We start from the raw sequence: 21,171 nt of genomic DNA, 5'->3' as shown, positions 1-21,171 counted from the left end.
TTACCAGCGGTCGCAATATACACAACGAGAAGCAATTATTACTACAGAAAAAGCGTCCTTCCTCCAAAATTTGCACCAGTCAACTATAGTGATAATATAGCATTTATTGTGGTGGAGACGGAAAAAAAAAAAATAGAAAAGCCAGATACAGCGATTGATAAACAAGGAGGTGACCGTTCGTCATTGTAGGAGCTGCCAGATATCACCGGCTCTTCAACACGCAAGTTATACTTTTGTATCAGTCAAATCACATATTACTCGGGTAGATAATTTCCAGTAGATCCTTCATGTGTTAGCTCAAATCACCGACCAGTATGTTTTAAATAAGTGACCCACTGATCAGAGCAGATCGACTGGTCCGGACCCTTGACTGGTCCGAACCCTTGACTGGTCCGAACCCGGGACTGGTTTCAAACAGTTTCGTTGGACAATAAAGCAGACTGTAAACGGATGGGGTTGTAGGCGCCCTTATAAACACAAACATTAAAAATCAGGAACGTGACGGTAAGCTGTCCAATATACAAAAAGAGTTAGAAACAGAAATACAAATAGCTAGAGCTTCATTTAAGGTTATTAATATAATATTCAAGAGGTTGCTAGTAGAATTGCAGTAAATCAACCATTCAAATCATTATGAAGCTGTGTGTAGTCTGTGGTCAGTCAAACAAACGGGCTTCCACATGGATAAATTGTCATTTTTGTGGAAATTGGTGTCACGCCCCTTGTGCAGATATCCCAGAACTAGCTACAAGCAGTATTAAAACAGAGAAGTGTTTCTGGGTATGCCCAAATGAGGAAAATCTGTGGACTAAAATCACAAGGGTATTAAAAGAGGACAACATCAAAGCTGCTTTCATAGAAAACCTGGAAGCTTTCTACAACAGATGGGAACATAAAAAGTCTGGGCTGAATGGTACTGCCCTTGATACTGGCCATGTAGTCACAAACTGTAAGGCTGGAGATGATGTCCTGGTAGTCAGTAAATGTGGGGCTGATAGTGCTGTCCTGGGAGACAGTAATGGTGAAGCTGGAGGTGCTGTCCTGGGAGACAGAAATGGTGAAGCTGGAGATACTGTCCTGGGAGACAGTAATGGTGAAGCTGGAGATTTTGTCCAGGTAGTCGGGAATTATACGCAGGAAGGAATACATATAAATGACCTCATAGGGGACAGGAGCCATAGTAGGGAAACAAGTGTAGTCAAAGATAAGATAAAACCAATATTGCAAACTAGAAATACCGCAGGAAATAGCAAACAAGAGGACTCCAATAGCAATAGTGAGGATAAATTACCAAAAACAACTGGTGGGAGCTCCATTGTTGGTGCTAGGGAGGATAGAAGTAAGACAGGGAAACATGCACCAACAGGGAATACAGTCACAGAAACCCAAGGCAAGCGGAAACCAAGCCTGTGCACATACTATGCACTTGGTATCTGCTGGCATGGGAAATCTGGAAAAACAGATGGGACGTGCAACTATGACCACCCTAGAAAATGCCATGCCCATATGACAACAGGAAAATGCAAACTCCCTTCCTGTAAGCTTTTTCACCCTGAAATGTGTACCTCTTCAGTACAGGAAAGACTGTGCTATAACTTAAATTGCCAGGCATACCATCTAAAGGGGACAAAAAGATACAAAACATCCAGGCCATGGAAAAACCTGGGTAGCCACAGCCACTCAAGAGGGAGAGGTTTTTTAGTGCCAGGAAGGAAAAAAAACTGGCAGGAAATGGCAGAAATCGTACACCAAATCCAGTCATTCCTGGAGTGGAACCACAGTCGATGGCCTCCACTCCAAACCAACAGATACTAATGCCGGAAAAAAAATCCCCCCCCAGTACCAACAATACCACCAGTCCAATAACATTCTTCTTTGCAAATATACAGGGTCTAAAGCCAGCAACAAACAACAAAATACCTTTCATCCGTGGTCTGCTTGCAGAGGCAAAGGTAATGTTCGCGGCTTTCACTGAGACCCACATAAAGGATCACTTGGACAATGAAATATGGATCCCAGGTTACAACCTATACAGATGTGACAGAGTGAACAGGCAAAAGGGGAGGGTTGGCCTGTACATTGCAGAGTCACTTGTTTGCACAGAACTGCTTAATGCCTCAAATGACATAGTGGAAGTTTTAGCAGTAAAGGTCGAGAACCAAAACCTAGTCATTGTGGTAGTCTACAAGCCTCCGGATGCAACATCCCAGCAATTCCAGGAACAGCTGTTAAAAATTGACCACTGTCTGGAAAATCTTCCAGCTCCTGCACCCAACATCTTGCTCCTGGGGGATTTCAACTTAAGGCACCTAAAATGGAGGAATATAGCAAATAATATTGTTGCAGTAATAACACCAGGAGGCAGCTCTGATGAAAACTCACACTCACACGAGCTTTTAAATCTCTGCACAAAATTCAATTTAAACCAGCAAATAATAGAGCCTACTAGACTGGAGAATACACTAGACCTCATAGTCACTAACAATGATGATCTGATAAGAAATGTCACCATATCAAAAACAATATACTCAGATCACAACATAATTGAGGTTCAGACATGTATGCGATGAGCCCCAGACCGACAAAATGAGACTAGTCACGAGGGAGCATTCACCAAATTCAACTTCAATAACAAAAACATAAAGTGGGACCAAGTAAACCAAGTCCTAACCGATATAAGCTGGGAAGATATACTAAGCAACACAGACCCAAACTTATGCCTAGAACAGATTAACTCGGTGGCACTCGATGTATGCACAAGGCTTATTCCTCTAAGAAAAAGGAGGAGTAGATGTAAAATAGAAAGAGACAGGCGCTCCCTTTACAGGCGACGGAAAAGAATAACAGAGCGGCTAAAAGAGGTCAATATATCTGAAATGCGCAGGGAGACACTGGTCAGAGAAATAGCAAGCATCGAACTTAAGCTAAAAGAATCCTTTAGGAGTCAGGAATCGCGGGAAGAACTAAAAGCTATAAATGAAATCGAAAGAAACCCAAAGTATTTCTTCTCCTATGCCAAATCAAAATCGAGAACAACGCCCAGTATTGGGTCCCTACTTAAACAAGATGGGTCCTACACAGATGACAGCAAGGAAATGAGTGAGCTACTCAAGTCCCAATATGACTCAGTTTTTAGCAAGCCGCTAACCAGACTGAGAGTCGAAGATCAAAATGAATTTTTTATGAGAGAGCCACAAAATTTGATTAACACAAGCCTATCCGATGTTATCCTGACGCCAAATGACTTCGAACAGGCGATAAATGACATGCCCATGCACTCTGCCCCAGGGCCAGACTCATGGAACTCTGTGTTCATCAAGAACTGCAAGAAGCCCCTATCACGAGCCTTTTCCATCCTATGGAGAGGGAGCATGGACACGGGGGTCGTCCCTCAGTTACTAAAAACAACAGACATAGCCCCACTCCACAAAGGGGGCAGTAAAGCAACAGCAAAGAACTACAGACCAATAGCACTAACATCCCATATCATAAAAATCTTTGAAAGGGTCCTAAGAAGCAAGATCACCACCCATCTAGAAACCCATCAGTTACACAACCCAGGGCAACATGGGTTTAGAACAGGTTGCTCCTGTCTGTCTCAACTACTGGATCACTACGACAAGGTCCTAAATGCACTAGAAGACAAAAAGAATGCAGATGTAATATATTCAGACTTTGCAAAAGCCTTTGACAAGTGTGACCATGGCGTAATAGCGCACAAAATGCGCGCTAAAGGAATAACAGGAAAAGTCGGTCGATGGATCTATAATTTCCTCACTAACAGAACACAGAGAGTAGTCGTCAACAGAGTAAAGTCCGAGGCAGCTACGGTGAAAAGCTCTGTTCCACAAGGCACAGTACTAGCTCCCATCTTGTTCCTCATCCTCATATCCGACATAGACAAGGATGTCAGCCACAGCACCATGTCTTCCTTTGCAGATGACACCCGAATCTGCATGACAGTGTCTTCCATTGCAGACACTGCAAGGCTCCAGGCGGACATCAACCAAATCTTTCAGTGGGCTGCAGAAAACAATATGAAGTTCAACGATGAGAAATTTCAATTACTCAGATATGGTAAACATGAGGAAATTAAATCTTCATCAGAGTACAAAACAAATTCTGGCCACAAAATAGAGCGAAACACCAACGTCAAAGACCTGGGAGTGATTATGTCGGAGGATCTCACCTTCAAGGACCATAACATTGTATCAATCGCATCTGCTAGAAAAATGACAGGATGGATAATGAGAACCTTCAAAACTAGGGAGGCGAAGCCCATGATGACACTCTTCAGGTCACTTGTTCTATCTAGGCTGGAATATTGCTGCACTCTAACAGCACCTTTCAAGGCAGGTGAAATTGCCGACCTAGAAAATGTACAGAGAACTTTCACGGCGCGCATAACGGAGATAAAACACCTCAATTACTGGGAGCGCTTGAGGTTTCTAAACCTGTATTCCCTGGAACGCAGGAGGGAGAGATACATGATTATATACACCTGGAAAATCCTAGAGGGACTAGTACCGAACTTGCACACGAAAATCACTCACTACGAAAGCAAAAGACTTGGCAGACGATGCACCATCCCCCCAATGAAAAGCAGGGGTGTCACTAGCACGTTAAGAGACCATACAATAAGTGTCAGGGGCCCGAGACTGTTCAACTGCCTCCCAGCACACATAAGGGGGATTACCAACAGACCCCTGGCAGTCTTCAAGCTGGCACTGGACAAGCACCTAAAGTCAGTTCCTGATCAGCCGGGCTGTGGCTCGTACGTTGGTTTGCGTGCAGCCAGCAGCAACAGCCTGGTTGATCAGGTGCTGATCCACCAGGAGGCCTGGTCACAGACCGGGCCGCGGGGGCATTGACCCCCGAAACTCTCTCCAGGTAAACTCCAGTACACTCATTACTTACCTTAAAATATTTGTAGTCTTAATCTAGGGTGAGACAAGTAGTATTAATTGTAAGAAATCAAGTGTGGTGAGTATGGTAGTCAGCCGGGCTACCATACCAGGCCATTCCACCCACACATAATATTTTATGATATTTAAGCATCCCAGAGTGATAAAATGCATATACAGTTCACTCATTACCTACCTTAAAATATTTGTAGTCTTAATGTCGGGTCAGAGGTGAGTAAACGAGAAAGAACAAATAAATGAGAGAGAGAGACAATGAGTACATGAGAGAGAACACTCGCAGAGTTATGTAAACAAACCAGGCGGACATGAGTTTTGTAAACAAACCAGGCGAATGCCAATTTTGTAAACAAACCAGGAGAATGCCAGTTTTGTAAACAAACCATGCGAACACGTCTGGTTTGTGTACAAGTTACATTGTGTACAAGTTGTTTCTATGTTGAAATGGTAGAATAAATAAAGAGTAACACTCTCATTCTCATGTAACACCATTTTTAGAAGAAATGACGCTCTGAATGAAGGCATACAAAAGGAATAATTTTCTACAGTTACCCCCAGTAACACATTTTCTCTTATGTTGGACTAGAGAAAACATTATTCTTGCTGTCACTTGTACAAGTTGTCTGGCTACCACATCTCATATTTATGTTTACTTATTCTACTGTGGGGTAACAAACTGGGTGGGGCGAGGTGACCGTATAAGAAAGTCAGGTGGGGGGAGCCATATAAAGAGTTTTGGCCATAATTCAAAATAACTGTATTAGCAGAACATCGTAAGGTGAAACACCGTAAAGCAGGGCCCTGCTGTACTGTACTTCCCACCACCACCACCCATCCTTCAGAGTGCAGGTACTATACTTCCCACCACCACCCTCCTTCAGAATGCAGGCTCTGTACCTCCCACCACCACCACAACTCTCCTTCAGAGTGCAGATACTGTACTTCCCACCACCTCCACTACCCATCCTTCAGAATGCAGGCACTGTATATCCCACCATCCTTCCTTCAGGGTGCAGAAACTGTACTTCCCACTACCACCACCCTCCTTCAGAATGCAGGTACTGTACTTCCCACCCCACCCCCTCCTTCAGAGTGCAGGTACTGTATTTTCCACCTCCAGGACTCAAGTCCAGCTAACCAATCTTCAGCTAAGTATATTAAATATTTTGAGTGTATATTTTCTGTGTGCTGTTTTTAAAAAAATGATCTTAATGCACAGATCCTTATCAGTTGCGGAATGTGGCATTTACGCTTTCCAATAAAAGGCTGGCCGAGCTGCACCATCGTCTGGAAACACTGCGCACCTGTTCTGGCGCCAATCAATGTGACGATCTACCAGGTTCACAGGTTTGTTGTCTTTTCTTGTATTTACAGCAACACTTAACATAAACAAAAGCCATTTTTCATATTGTATTATTATTGTTAAACAAAATTTTATGTTTATGGTTCCAAGTTTATTTTTTTTTGCAATTACAGTGTCTGTTGATCAGTACAGTGGACCCCCGGTGTCTGTTGATCAGTACAGTGGACCCCCGGTGTCTGTTGATCAGTACAGTGGACCCCCGGTTTACGATATTATTTCATTCCAGAAGTATGTTCAGGTGCCAGTACTGAACGAATTTGTTCCCATAAGGAATATTGTGAATTAGATTAGTCCATTTCAGACCCCCAAACATACACGTACAAACGCACTTACATAAATACACTTACATAATTGGTCGCATTGGGAACTGATCGTAAAGTGGGGGTCCACTGTATTTTGTTAAGTAAAATGTGAATTGTAAAATTATTATGTAGTGGTACAGCCTCTCCTCGCTTACTGATGGAGGTCCATTCCTAAGACTTCGTCGATAAACGAATTCATCGCTAATCAAGGAACCACCCCTTACTGATACTTTAAAAATGTCGCCACCCAAAATTAAAACATTCAGTTTTTTGTTTGCTGTGAAAATCCTTTCAATCCATTTATTATTAATGGTAATGCTACATGAAATAGGTCAATAACTTACTTCTGAGATATTCCAGGAAACGTGCGCATTGTTGATTACAGTGGAACTTTGGCTTATAAGTGCTTCACCACACGAGTTTTTCAGGATACAAGCAGTCACTCGGTCAATCTTTTGTTTCTGGATATGAGCAAAAAATTCAGGATATAAGCTTCCCTTCAAACAACTTTTTTTTTAGACTTCCAGATCTTACAAAAATAAAGTGAATATATAATTTTAGTTGATTGTCATGATGTATTATGTTGTTTTTACTGCTTAAGACTGTAACGGCAATAGAAATACAGTGGTACCTCGGGATACGAACAGCTCAAAACTCGAATAATTAAGTAAGTGTGGCCCAGTGGCCTGGTGGCCCGGTGGCCTGGTGGCTAAAGCTCCCGCTTCACACACGGAGGGCCCGGGTTCGATTCCCGGCGGGTGGAAACATTTCGACACGTTTCCTTACACCTATTGTCCTGTTCACCTAGCAGCAAATAGGTACCTGGGTGTTAGTCAACTGGTGTGGGTTGCATCCTGGGGGACAAGATTAAGGACCCCAATGGAAATAAGTTAGACAGTCCTCGATGACGCACTGACTTTCTTGGGTTATCCTGGGTGGCTAACCCTCCGGGGTTAAAAATCCGAACGAAATCTTATCTTATCTTATCTTAAGTAAGTGTTTTTGTAAGTGTATATTTGGGGGTCTGAAATGGATTAATCTAATTTACATAATTCCTCATGGGAACAAATTTGTTCGGTAGTGGCGCTCGAACAGCCTTCTGGAACAACTTAAGTTCCTATGCACGGTACCACTGTAATAGTATTTCTTATTTTAAATTGTGGGTGTTGGTGTTTGTGGATGATTGTGAAGAGTGGAGAGTTATGCTGTGACCTTACTGGGCTGAGGTGGATGGTAGAGGTTCTGGTACAGAAGTCGATGGCTGTACTGGAGTGTGCATAAATTCTGTATTGGATTTCTGTTCTGTTTTACCCTGTAGCACATTATGCAACTGATGGTAAAGCATCAGCTGCTCTAGACACCATTTCAGGGTCAGTCAGTCAGTTAAGTCAGTCAGTTAGTCAAGTCAGTGAAGTCAGTCAGTCAAGTCAGTGAAGTCAGTTAGTCAGTCAGTTAAGTCAGTAAGTCAGTCAGTCAGTTAAGTCAGTAAGTCAGTCAGTCAGTTAAGTCAGTAAGTCAGTCAGTCAAGTCAGTCAGTCATTCAGTCAAGTCAGTCAGTCAGTCAGTCAGTCAGTCAGTCAGTTAAGTCAGTAAGTCAGTCAGTCAGTTAAGTCAGTAAGTCAGTCAGTCAGTTAAGTCAGTAAGTCAGTCAGTCAGTTAAGTCAGTAAGTCAGTCAGTCAAGTCAGTCAAGTCAGTCAGTCATTCAGTCAAGTCAGTCAGTCAGTCAGTCAGTCAGTCAGTCAGTCAGTCAGTCAGCCAAGTCAGTAAGTCAGATACAGTAATTAAAAGATCAAAACACAATTCACAGGCACAGCTTGTAGGAGAGAAGTGGAACTGAACACGTATTCACGAAAGCTGGGATGGTAATGTTGGGAGTGTCGGGGATGGCAGGGGATAGCGGGAGGTCTCCCTCGCTTACCCACAATAAGGCAGCCACTTGATGCACGGAATAGCTGCCACCACTTGTCACATAATGACATAGTATTTTATTCATTCTAGAGTATATATCAGGTTTCTGTGTTATTTATATTGTTTATTATGTCATATTAGATGAACTGTGATAGATAAATAAGCTGTAGAGTTGATATTAGTGTCATATTCAAGTATTTTGTCCTGCCTCCTGAGAGCAGGAATTCTGTTGGAACGGATTAATGGCATTTCAGTTAATTTAAATGAGGAAAATTGATTCAGCATACGAGCAGATCGGGATATGAGTAAGGTCACAGAACTGATTAAACTCGTAAGCCGAGGTTCCACTGTAATAATAATAATAATAATAATAATAATAATAATAATAATAATAATAATAATAATAATAATAATAATGTTTCCTTGATGCATGGTGTAAGACAAGTGTCACTCGACTGCTGACACAGTGCAGCAGTGGTGACATTTGATGAGCGTGCAATGCCTTGGCTTTATTTGTTTTCACTGTTACACATAAACATATCTGTCTGTCTGTCTAGCTCTTGGTCTCTCTGTCTAGCTCTCTGTCTATCTGTCTGTCTAGCTCTCTGTTTATCTCTGCCTCTGCTTATCTGTCTTTCTGCTTGTCTGTCTGCTTGTCTCTGTCTCTCTGTCTCAGAGAGTGCCACTGGTGAACAAACAGGTATTACACACGTTGCAGAATCATCACGTCTGTTTCCTGAACAAGTGAAAATACGCATCACTTGCCACTCATGTTTACTATGCATCACATCTTCAAGCAGAGTATAGCACGTTGTCTGGATTTTTTGGGTTATCTAGGTAATTTACACTATGTATAATTGTATTTATGTGTACCTGTGAGACAGAGACAGAGATAGATAGAGACAAAGATAGAGACAGATAGACAGAGACAGATATAGATACAGACAGACAGATGGATATATAGGCAACTAAAGTCAATCAGCCAGCCACCTGCCAGCTGCCAGCTAGCCACCAGCCAGCCACCAGCCAGTTGCCAGCCAGCCAGCCACCAGCCAGCCACCAGCCAGCCACCAGCCAGCTGCCAGCTAGCCACCAGCTAGCCACCAGCCAGCTGCCAGCCAGCCACCAGCCAGCCACCAGGCAGCTGCCAGCCAGCCACCAGCCAGCCACCAGCCAGCTGCCAGCTAGCCACCAGCTAACCACCAGCCAGCTGCCAGCCAGCCACCAGCCAGCCACCAGGCAGCTGCCAGCCAACCACCAGCCAGCCACCAGCCAGCTGCCAGCTAGCCATGTTGTTTACACAAACCCACACTGCCTTCCCCACCACCCACACGTAAATTAGTCACTTTGACTTTTTTCGTTTATCCTAGGTAATCTACACACATTTTGCTATGTTTACACAAACCCACACTGCCCTCCCCACTACCCATTGTCTTCCCCACCACACATGCAAATAAGTCACTTCGTCTGATTTTTTGAGTGGAAGGTGGAAGGTTGATAATCGTCTGGGTTTTCCTCACTATTTCTGGTATCCTGGTATCCTCAACACCATTAGATTCATCTTCATTGACACTTCACTCTGCGTTAGAACTATCACTTGGGAAGGGAAGAGTCACAATTCACCAGAGAGTGATATATTCCTTACCTCTTTGCTTCGTGGCCAGGGTGCATTGAATTACCACTCCCACAATGCAGTGTGGGTGCCCTGATTTTTTATACTGTGCACACTCACCCCACAGACCCATTCTCTCACATGTAGGCCTACCAGCTTTCTCCCGCTCGATTTGAAGGTGCTAGAATTTATACATATAAGTACAGTGGACCCCCGCCTTACGATCAGCTCCCAACTAGACCAATTATGTAAGTGTATTTTTGTAAGTGCTTTTGTATGTGTATTTTTGGGGGTCTGAAATGGACTAATCTATTTCACAATATTCCTTAGGGGAACAAATTCGGTCGGTAACAGCACCCAAACAGACTTCTGGAATGAAATAATATCGTAAGGCAGGGGTCCACTGTATGTGACTGACCCTGGGCGTTAAGACATACATGTACATGACCGACCCTGAAGGGGTTAAAGAACTGGGTTCCAGACTCATCGACACCACCAGGGACCCAAGGGCAGCCACTTTCATGTTTCAGCACCTCAGTGTGGCCATCCAGAGGGGAAATGCTTGCTGCATACTTGGCTCACATCTGGCTTCGGAGGAGCTGGAAGAGATTCATAATCATTGACATATTGTACCACTGTATTCATGTTTGTGTTTCCTGTCAGTGTATTCTGTCTATTAATAAAGTTCACATAGAATATAGAATATAGGGGGTGGTAGGAGAAGAAAATATTCAAACAGCTCCGGAGAGAACCTTGAGTTTTTCCTGAGGTACGTTTATTGTCTTCTCTGAGGATGAGGGTCCCCAGTCCAGTTCTAGAGGTGGTGCCTCCCTATATTATATATATATATATTATATTATATATATATATATATATATATATATATATATATATATATATATATATATATATATATATATATATATATATATATATATATATATATATATATATATATATATATATATATATATATATTATATTATATATATTATATATATATATATCATATATATATATTATATATATATATATATCATATATATATTATATATATATATTATATATATATATTATATATATATATTATATATATATATATATATATATATATATATATATATATATATATATATATATATATATATAGATATATATATATATATATATATATATATATATATATATATATATATATATATATATATATATAGGTAGTAGATTGGCAGACAGCAACCGCCCAGGGAGGTACTACCGTCCTGCCAAGTGAATGTAAAACGAAAGCCTGTAATTGTTTTACATGATGGTAGGATTGCTGGTGTCCATTTTTCTGTCTCATAAATACGCAAGGTTTCAGGTTCGTCTTGCTACTTCTACTTACACTTAGGTCACACTACACATACATGTACAGGCATATATATATACACACATCCCTCTGGGTTTTCTTCTATTTTCTTTCTAGTTCTTATTCTTGTTTACTTCCTCTTATCTCCATGGGGAAGTGGAATAGAATTTTTCCTCCGTAAGCCATGCGTGTTGTAAGAGGCGACTAAAATGCCGGGAGCAAGGGGCTAGTAACCTCTTCTCCTGTATATATTACTAAATGTAAAAGGAGAAACTTTCGTTTTTGGGCCACCCTGCCTTGGTGGGATACGGCTGATGTGTTGAAAGAAAAGAAAGATATATATATATATATATATATATATATATATATATATATATATATATATATATATATATATATATATATATATATATATATATATATATATATATATATATATATATATATATATGTATATAAGAATAATAATATTATGAGTAATGAGAATTTCATTTCCTAATTCTGCAGGATAGACACAATGAGAGCAATGTTAATATTCAAGATATAGAAGACATGGAGAGGGAAGACATAAGCAACAGAGTTGATCTTATAGTTCCTTCCCGCCCTGTTATGAGTCGATCTCAGCTTCGAGAAGAGCGGCGCCGTGTTCGCAAGGAACGTGACAGACAGCGGGAAGAGAGGCGCCGACGACGCAAGGAGCAGAAGAAGTGGAGACGTGAGTTTCTCGGTATTCCTTAGATCATTGTTTACCTGTCTAGTACTTTAGCTGTTCCCATAGCTATTGTAACTAACAGATTTTAGAATGCCAGTTAGATTTCCAAGTAATAATAACAGGTTAGGTTCCAGGCTACTGCTGTACAGGAGGGCCCTGCTTATACAGCAAGTTAGGTTCCAGGCTACTGCTGTACAGGAGGCCCCTGCTTATACAGCAAGTTAGGTTCCAGGCTACTGCTGTACAGGAGGGCCCTGCTTATACAGCAAGTTAGGTTCCAGGCTACTGCTGTACAGGAGGCCCTGCTTATACAGCAAGTTAGGTTCAAGGTTAGTGCTGTAAAGTGAAGCATAGCCTTTTATCACTTTCAAATGTATATAAAAGCCAGATATCATGTTTACACTTCTAAAGGACCCCAGTGGAAATAAGTCACTCTGTCTGACTTTTTTGGGTTATCCCAGGTTCTCTACACATATGCTGCTATGTATGATAATAATTTATGTGACTGTATGTATACCTTACATACACATACATGTACAAGCTCATATATATACACACCCCTCTGGGTTTTCTTCTATTTTCTTTCTAGTTCTTATTCCTGTTTATTTCCTCTTATCTCCATGTTGAAGTGGAACAGAATTCTTCCTCCGTAAGCCATGCATGTTGTTAGAGGCAACTAAAATACCAGGAGCAAGGGGTTAGTAACCTCTTCTCCTATATATATTACTAAATGTAAAAGGAGAAACTTACGTTTTTCCTTTTGGGCCACCCTGCCTCGGTGGGCCACCCTGCCTCGGTGGGCCACCCTGCCTCGGTGGGCCACCCTGCCTCAGTGGGCCACCCTGCCTCGGTGGGCCACCCTGCCTCGGTGGGCCACCCTGCCTCAGTGGGCCACCCTGCCTCGGTGGGCCACCCTGCCTCGGTGGGCCACCCCGCCTCAGTGGGCCACCCTGCCTCGGTGGGATACGGCTGGTGTGTTGAAAGAAAGAAAAGATGTATACCTTAATAAACTTACTGACTTACTTACTTATATATTAAGTGATCAATAAAGTTAGGCATAAAAAAAATGCATGTATAGTACAAACATTAGTCACCCTAATCCATTTTCATCCTTAGCTTATTGTGACTTGTAGGAAGTCTGAATAAGTGAAGAATGAATGTAACTGACAACTGCTGTATTAGCGAAACATCGTAAAGTGAAGCTCTGTAATGTGGGGCCTACCTGTAGCCACTCGTCAAACTCTGTTACACTTAATATCAACCTCCCAACCCCTATATTGTGAATGAGACATAAATTGTTTATTGTAGACAGTATGTAAATGCTTATTGCAGACATTATATAAATTGTTTATTGTAGACATGTAAATGTTTATTGTAGATATTATATAAATTGTTTATTGTGAATAGTACACAGTAGTAAGAGTACAGGTGATTATTTTATGGTTCTGTAATATGGCAGCAGTTGTAATATGACACTTGTGCATTGGTTTCTGCTGCTGCTGCATTACTAGAAGTTTAATAATGTGATGTTATGTACAGAAGAAGTTCAGTAAGTGGCAAGTGATGTCTGTGAAGACAAGCGCAAGTCATACCAAGACATCGTTGTAAGTTTCCCTCACTTGAGTGCAAGTGTTTTATGTCTATAGCATCTGTGCCCCTCAAGGGAGGTTCCTTGACGCTGTTAAGCTCTTGATAGGGAATTGGATATGTGCCCCAGTTCCCCGAATTGAGCCTGAATGCCTTCCATCCCTCCCCCTCTCAGGTGCTATATAAACCTTATGGGTCTAACATTCTCCCATGATTATAATAATAATAATAATAATAATATAGCATCGATGTCTGTAATTATTAGTACGTAATTGCTAATATTATGATTTTTCAGGGAGTCAGTTGTTTGAATCCAAAGGCAGACATGTTCTGCACTCGATCGGCTCTGACAGGGGAATAGTGCGGTTGAGACGGAAGAGCCGTACGGAAGAAAGAAGACGGTTGAAGAAAGAGAGGAGGGATAGGCGCAGAGAACGCAGAAGGAAGAAACCTAAGCGTGATAAAATTCTTTTAAGTGAATAGCCGAGATTTAGGTCTTGTGTCGTATCATGTATCTCTGTTCCGCAGTTAAATAGTGGCCCTAGCCACTGAGAATCCTTATCTGCATTTCAGCGTACTTTCCCAAAGGAATTGCATTTAACAACGAATTATATTAAACATTATTTATTACAAATATACAGAGAAAGTTTATGTCTCCCGAAGCCCAAAAGTCATTGTTAGGTCAGTTGATGAGTGTGTATGTATACTCCCCAGGTGCCATAGTAGTCAGTCAGACCATGCAGCTGGGCAGGGATGTGCTATAGCATGTATACTTTGTAAAACAAGACTGTTGTTCCACACTCACACACAGCAGTTATACCTTACAAAGAATGAACAGTCATAATACCGTGACTGGGACAACACAGGTGGTCCTTGACTTTCCATGGGGTTGCGTTCCTGCGAAACCATTGTAATTTAAATATGAATACAGTGGACCCCCGGTTAACGATCACCTCCAAATGCGACCAATTATGTAAGTGTATTTATGTAAGTGCGTTTGTACGTGTATGTTTGGGGGTCTGAAATGGACTAATCTACTTCACAATATTCCTTATGGGAAAAAATTCGGTCAGTACTGGCACCTGAACATACTACTGGAATGAAAAAAGTTCGTTAACCAGGGGTCCACTGTATTTGTTAAATAAATAAGAAAATAACTGTCACTTAATAAATAAACAAATAAATACTGTAACTGAATACCAGTATTGAAAAGTAAATAAATGAACACAAGTTACGAACTTGCTGCGTTCGTTCTGGGTAATTATCTTAGGTTTTATCTCCAAATTAATTGTTTTTGCACCATCACACAGTCAAAATATTGTAAATCGAACAGTCGTAAGTCAAGGAGCACCTGTACACAACCCGCACCTGTGAGAACGAAACCTGTGATGATTTTACAGTCAGCATTGGAACATCAACTAATCACAGGACTATTCAATGATCCAAGTAACACCGAAACGTATGTTTCATTCTCCCATGTGCAGGTTATTTGTGTATTATATTGTACAAGAATGTCAGGAGTTCATTTGTGTGGCCTCTCAGTATTGAATGAAATAGTGACCCTAGAAGAAAACTGAACTTGGCATTCACATAATGTGACCACAGTTTTAGATGCCTCTAATGTGGTTGGAGATTTTAGTTCAAGTATGTAATGTGAACTTCCACTGAAATACATAAAATTGTACAGATGTGCAGTGTTTTGAAAATTAACTTGCAAACTGAAATTGAAGATTGTTGTGCAGTTATAGAGAGAATATAGAAAATTATCCTCAAAATATTTATAATCAAAGAGAAGTGGTAAGCTATAGTGGCCATGTAACACCCAGTGTATATCATCAGATTTCATCCTGGGAACGGAGGAACATCCAAATAAGCAACAAAAGATACAATAATGTGACTGGAACAATACACGAACAATACACACATAGAAGAGAGAAGCTTATGATGATGTTGTGATCCAGACATTGAACCTTTTGACTAGTAACACTGACACACTGGCTCCCTCGCCTTCAGGTGTTAACCCTTAAACTGTCCAAACGTAGACCTATGTTTGCGTACGTAGCACTCTGCCCTTGATTTTTTCCATAAGAAAGAATGTAAAAAAAGCGTAGATCTACGTTTGGAGCGCTACGCGAGCAAACGTAGATCTACGTTCGGACAGTTTAAGGGTTAATGATCTCAGTTGGACTGAAACATTATAAGCTTCTTTCTCCTGTGTGCAGGTTATTTGTGTATACATCCAAGTCCTTGGAGCAAGAGCCCTTCACTTGCATCAAGGCACTCTTCCTAAAGAAACAAGAGAACAGAAATGGAAATCGCTGTTACTTAAGAATGTGAAAATAATTATATTTGTTTAACACACAGACTGAACGTGTTCAAATCATGTATAAATGTCTCGTGTATTGTGGAACTGTCTGTGAGAGTACAGGTCTGGTATATTGTGGAACTGTCTGTGAGAGTACAGGTCTGGTATATTGTGGAACTGTCTGTGAGAGTACAGGTCTGGTATATTGTGGAACTGTCTGTGAGAGTACAGGTCTGGTGTATTGTGGAACTGTCTGTGAGAGTACAGGTCTGGTATATTGTGGAACTGTCTGTGAGAGTACAGGTCTGGTGTATTGTGGAACTGTCTGTGAGAGTACAGGTCTGGTATATTGTGGAACTGTCTGTGAGAGTACAGGTCTGGTGTATTGTGGAACTGTCTGTGAGAGTACAGGTCTGGTGTATTGTGGAACTGTCTGTGAGAGTACAGGTCTGGTGTATTGTGGAACTGTCTGTGAGAGTACAGGTCTGGTGTATTGTGGAACTGTTTGTGAGAGTACAGGTCTAGTGAATTGTGGAACTGTCTGTGAGAGTACAGGTCTGGCATATTGTGGAACTGTCTGTGAGAGTACAGGTCTGGTGTATTGTGGAACTGTCTGTGAGAGTACAGGTCTGGTGTACTGTGGAACTGTACTACCAGTACAGGTACTGTGGTACCTGTACTGTCAGTGTGTGGTACCTGTACTGCCAGTGTGTGGTACCTGTACTGCCAGTGTGTGGTACCTGTACTGCCAGTGTGTGGTACCTGTACTGCCAGTGTATGGTACCTGTACTGCCAGTGTGTGCTACCTGTACTACCAGTGTGTGGTACCTGTACTGTCAGTGTGTGGTACCTGCACTACCAGTGTGTGGTACCTGTACTGCCAGTGTGTGGTACCTGTACTGCCAGTGTGTGGTACCTGTACTGCCAGTGTGTGGTACCTGTACTGCCAGTGTGTGGTACCTGTACTGCCAGTGTGTGGTACCTGTACTGTCAGTGTGTGGTACCTGTACTACCAGTGTGTGGTACTTGTACTGTCAGTGTGTGGTACCTGTACTGTCAGTGTGTGGTACCTGTACTACCAGTGTGTGGTACTTGTACTGTCAGTGTGTGGTACTTGTACTGCCAGTGTGTGGTACTTGTACTGCCAGTGTGTGGTACCTGTACTACCAGTGTGTGGTACTTGTACTGTCAGTGTGTGGTACTTGTACTGCCAGTGTGTGGTACTTGTACTGTCAGTGTGTGGTACCTGTACTACCAGTGTGTGGTACTTGTACTGTCAGTGTGTGGTACTTGTACTGCCAGTGTGTGGTACTTGTACTACCAGTGTGTGGTACTTGTACTGCCAGTGTGTGGTACCTGTACTGCCAGTGTGTGGTACTTGTACTACCAGTGTGTGGTACCTGTACTACCAGTGTGTGGTACTTGTACTGCCAGTGTGTGGTACCTGTACTGCCAGTGTGTGGTACCTGTACTGTCAGTGTGTGGTACCTAGCTGTCAGTGTGTGATACCTGTACTGCAAGTGTGTGGTACCTGTACTGCCAGTGTGTGGTACCTGTACTGCCAGTGTGTGGTACCTGTACTGCCAGTGTGTGGTACTTGTACTGCCAGTGTTTGGTACCTGTACTGCCAGTGTGTGGTACCTGTACTGCCAGTGTGTGGTACCTGTACTGCCAGTGTGTGGCACCTGTACTGCCAGTATGTGGTACCTGTACTGTCAGTGTGTGGTACCTGTACTGTCAGTGTGTGGTACCTGTACTACCAGTGTGTGGTACCTGTACTGCCAGTGTGTGGTACATGTACTGTCAGTGTGTGGTACTTGTACTGTCAGTGTGTGTGTGGTACCTATACTGTCAGTGTGTGGTACTTGTACTGTCATTGTGTGGTACCTGTACTGCCAATGTATGGTACATGTACTGTCAGTGTGTGGTACCTGTACTGCCAGTGTGTGGTACCTGTACTGTCAGTATGTGGTGCTTGTACTGTCAGTGTGTGGTACTTGTACTGTCAGTATGTGGTGCTTGTACTGTCAGTGTGTGGTACTTGTACTGTCAGTATGTGGTGCTTGTACTGCCAGTGTGTGGTACTTGTACTGTCAGTATGTGGTGCTTGTACTGTCAGTGTGTGGTACCTGTACTGTCAGTATGTGGTACTTGTACTGTCAGTATGTGGTGCTTGTACTGTCAGTGTGTGGTACCTGTACTGTCAGTATGTGGTGCTTGTACTGTCAGTGTGTGGTACCTGTACTGCCAGTATGTGGTACCTGTACTGCCAGTATGTGGTACCTGTACTGTCAGTGTGTGGTACTTGTACTGCCAGTGTGTGTGGTACTTGTACTACCAGTGTGTGGTACCTCTACTGTCAGTGTGTGGTACTTGTACTGTCAGTGTGTGGTACTTGTACTGTCAGTATGTGGTACTTGTACTGTCAGTGTGTGGTACTTGTACTGTCAGTATGTGGTGCTTGTACTGTCAGTGTGTGGTACTTGTACTGTCAGTATGTGGTGCTTGTACTGTCAGTGTGTAGTACTTGTACTGTCAGTATGTGGTGCTTGTACTGTCAGTGTGTGGTACCTGTACTGTCAGTATGTGGTGCTTGTACTGTCAGTGTGTGGTACTTGTACTGTCAGTATGTGGTGCTTGTACTGTCAGTGTGTGGTACTTGTACTGTCAGTATGTGGTGCTTGTACTGCCAGTGTGTGGTACTTGAACTACCAGTGTGTGGTACCTGTACTGTCAGTGTGTAGTACCTGTACTGTCAGTGTGTGGTACTTGTACTGCCAGTGTGTGTGGTACTTGTACTACCAGTGTGTGGTACCTGTACTGTCAGTGTGTGGTACTTGTACTGCCAGTGTGTGGTACCTGTACTGCCAGTGTGTGGTACCTGTACTGTCAGTGTGTTGTACTTGTACTGCCAGTGTGTGGTACCTGTACTGTCAGTGTGTGGTACCTGTACTGTCAGTGTGTGGTACTTGTACTGCCAGTGTGTGGTACCTGTACTGTCAGTGTGTGGTACCTGTACTGTCAGTGTGTAGTACTTGTACTGCCAGTGTGTGGTACCTGTACTGTCAGTGTGTGGTACCTGTACTGTCAGTGTGTGGTACTTGTACTGCCAGTGTGTGGTACTTGTACTACCAGTGTGTGGTACCTGTACTGTCAGTGTGTGGTACTTGTACTGCCAGTGTGTGGTACCTGTACTGCCAGTGTGTGGTACTTGTACTGCCAGTGTGTGGTACCTGTACTGTCAGTGTGTGGTACCTGTACTGTCAGTGTGTGGTACTTGTACTGCCAGTGTGTGGTACCTGTACTGCCAGTGTGTGGTACTTGTACTACCAGTGTGTGGTACTTGTACTGTCAGTGTGTGGTACTTGTACTCTATGTCTGATACTTGTACTCTGTGTGTCTCATACTTGTACTCTGTATGTCTGATACTTGTACTCTGTATTATTGATACTTGTACTCTGGGTGATACTTATACTAAAAGTCATTATTTTAGGGATCATTAAGGCCAAAACTAATATTTTATTAAGTAAGTTAAAGTAAAAATCTCAGCTAACTCTACGATCAATATTATTGTATCTATGGACAAGAACTCATTCCACAAGTGTGACGAATCACCAGAGGAACGAGAGGAGTAACTCACGAAATTGAAACTCCACTCATTCTGTGATTTAAACAAGGGGAATAGGTACATTAAGTCCTTGACTTATAAACACACTGGGGACCTCCTGAATTGCATATAATAATGATATATGCTATACAGATGATTCTCAACATGTTTGTAAGTCAAAAATTTACTTTAACCCTTAAACTGTCGTAATGCAGATCTACGTTTTTGTGTGTAGTGCTCCGAACGTAGATCTGCTTTTATTTTTACATAAGAAAGAATGTAAAATCGAATGTTGATCTATGTTCAGAGCTCTAGTCGTGCGAATGTAGATCTATGTTTGGACAGTTTAAGGGTTAATCAGGTGTGAGTGGTATAACCAGAGGGTTGCTTTAATTGTGTCAAGAATCTTTTACTAGCATCAGTGTAATCCCTGGAAGAGCCTAATATCAGTAGTTGAATTAAGAGAATAATAGCCAAACTGGGAGGTTAGTTACTTATACAATAGGGGGATTCTAAATATTTTTTTTACTCCTGTTGGAGTTGCATCTTTGTAAATCTGTTAAACTGTGGTAGTTGAGCCAAGGTGATATAGATTAGGCCAGCAACTTGAGAAAGAGCCTTGATACTCACATTGCATTTACACCTATCAGTAGACACAAATATTATATTTAGTTCACATAATTCACATCACTCACTTGTGCTTTCACCCTATAATGTAAGTCTTCATCATGCAGTAACCCTCGATACCAGCAGAGATCTGCTCCAGTCCAAGTTTGACTGATGAGTAAATGTCTGCCAGATATGCCAGTTGACCCAGACGTACTAATGCAAAATCTGTCAGACACTAACAACTGATTATTATTATAATCGTAACTAGGCACTAAACCCATAAGGGTCATGCAGTGCTGCACTAACAACTGAGCTAGGCGTAACATGGAGGTCAAGGGTTATTCTTAAGCGTCGTAATAACACTGTCAATTTTAGAAATGCAGGAGGGCCCCGCTTATACAGCAGGTTTCAGGCTGCTGCTGTAAAGTGAAACGTAGCATTTTCTTCACTTTGGTTTGCATATTAAAGTCTAATAACACATTTACACTATCATATATTTAGTGAGCAGTAGAGTTAGGCCTAAAAAATGCATATACAGTACACATATTACTTACCTTAAAATATTTTCGTCCTTAGATTATAGCGAGTAGTGAATATATTTATTGTAAGAAGTTTGAATAAATGAAGAATAGGTATAATTGAGAACTGCTGCATTAGCAGAACACCAAAAACTGAAGCGCTGTAAAGTGGGACCTGCCTGTGTAGGTAAATTTATTTTCCAACTGTTGATTTTTCAGAACAGTGATGTATTGATAAGTTTTAATGACACCATTTTTTTTTTTTATTTATGTGCCATCTTATTAGTGGTTAACCCGTAAACGGTCCAAACGTATATATACGTTTTTTCAACATTTGAAAGTATGTAAAATAAAGTAGATCTTTTTGTTTTTTTACATTT

The 21,171-nt window shown here is 41.8% G+C and overlaps 1 protein-coding gene across 1 annotated transcript in view; it reads left to right on the top strand.

Annotated features, from left to right (window-relative positions):
* Positions 1-21,165, top strand: part of LOC128697134 (trichohyalin) — a 130,186-nt gene extending 109,021 nt beyond the window's left edge. Inside the window, exons 9-11 of the mRNA XM_070104231.1 lie at positions 6,142-6,269; positions 11,961-12,168; positions 14,048-21,165. Of these exons, the coding sequence (XP_069960332.1) occupies positions 6,142-6,269; positions 11,961-12,168; positions 14,048-14,235 (524 nt within the window). The 3' untranslated portion in view covers positions 14,236-21,165. The remainder of the gene's footprint in view (positions 1-6,141; positions 6,270-11,960; positions 12,169-14,047) is intronic.
* The last annotated feature ends 6 nt before the right edge of the window (positions 21,166-21,171 follow it).

The sequence above is a fragment of the Cherax quadricarinatus genome, chromosome 89 (genome assembly GCF_038502225.1).
Source record: "Cherax quadricarinatus isolate ZL_2023a chromosome 89, ASM3850222v1, whole genome shotgun sequence".
Taxonomy (NCBI): Eukaryota; Metazoa; Arthropoda; class Malacostraca; order Decapoda; family Parastacidae; genus Cherax; species Cherax quadricarinatus.
Note: the sequence above shows the minus strand (reverse complement) of the source record. Positions and strands in the feature narration are given on the sequence as shown.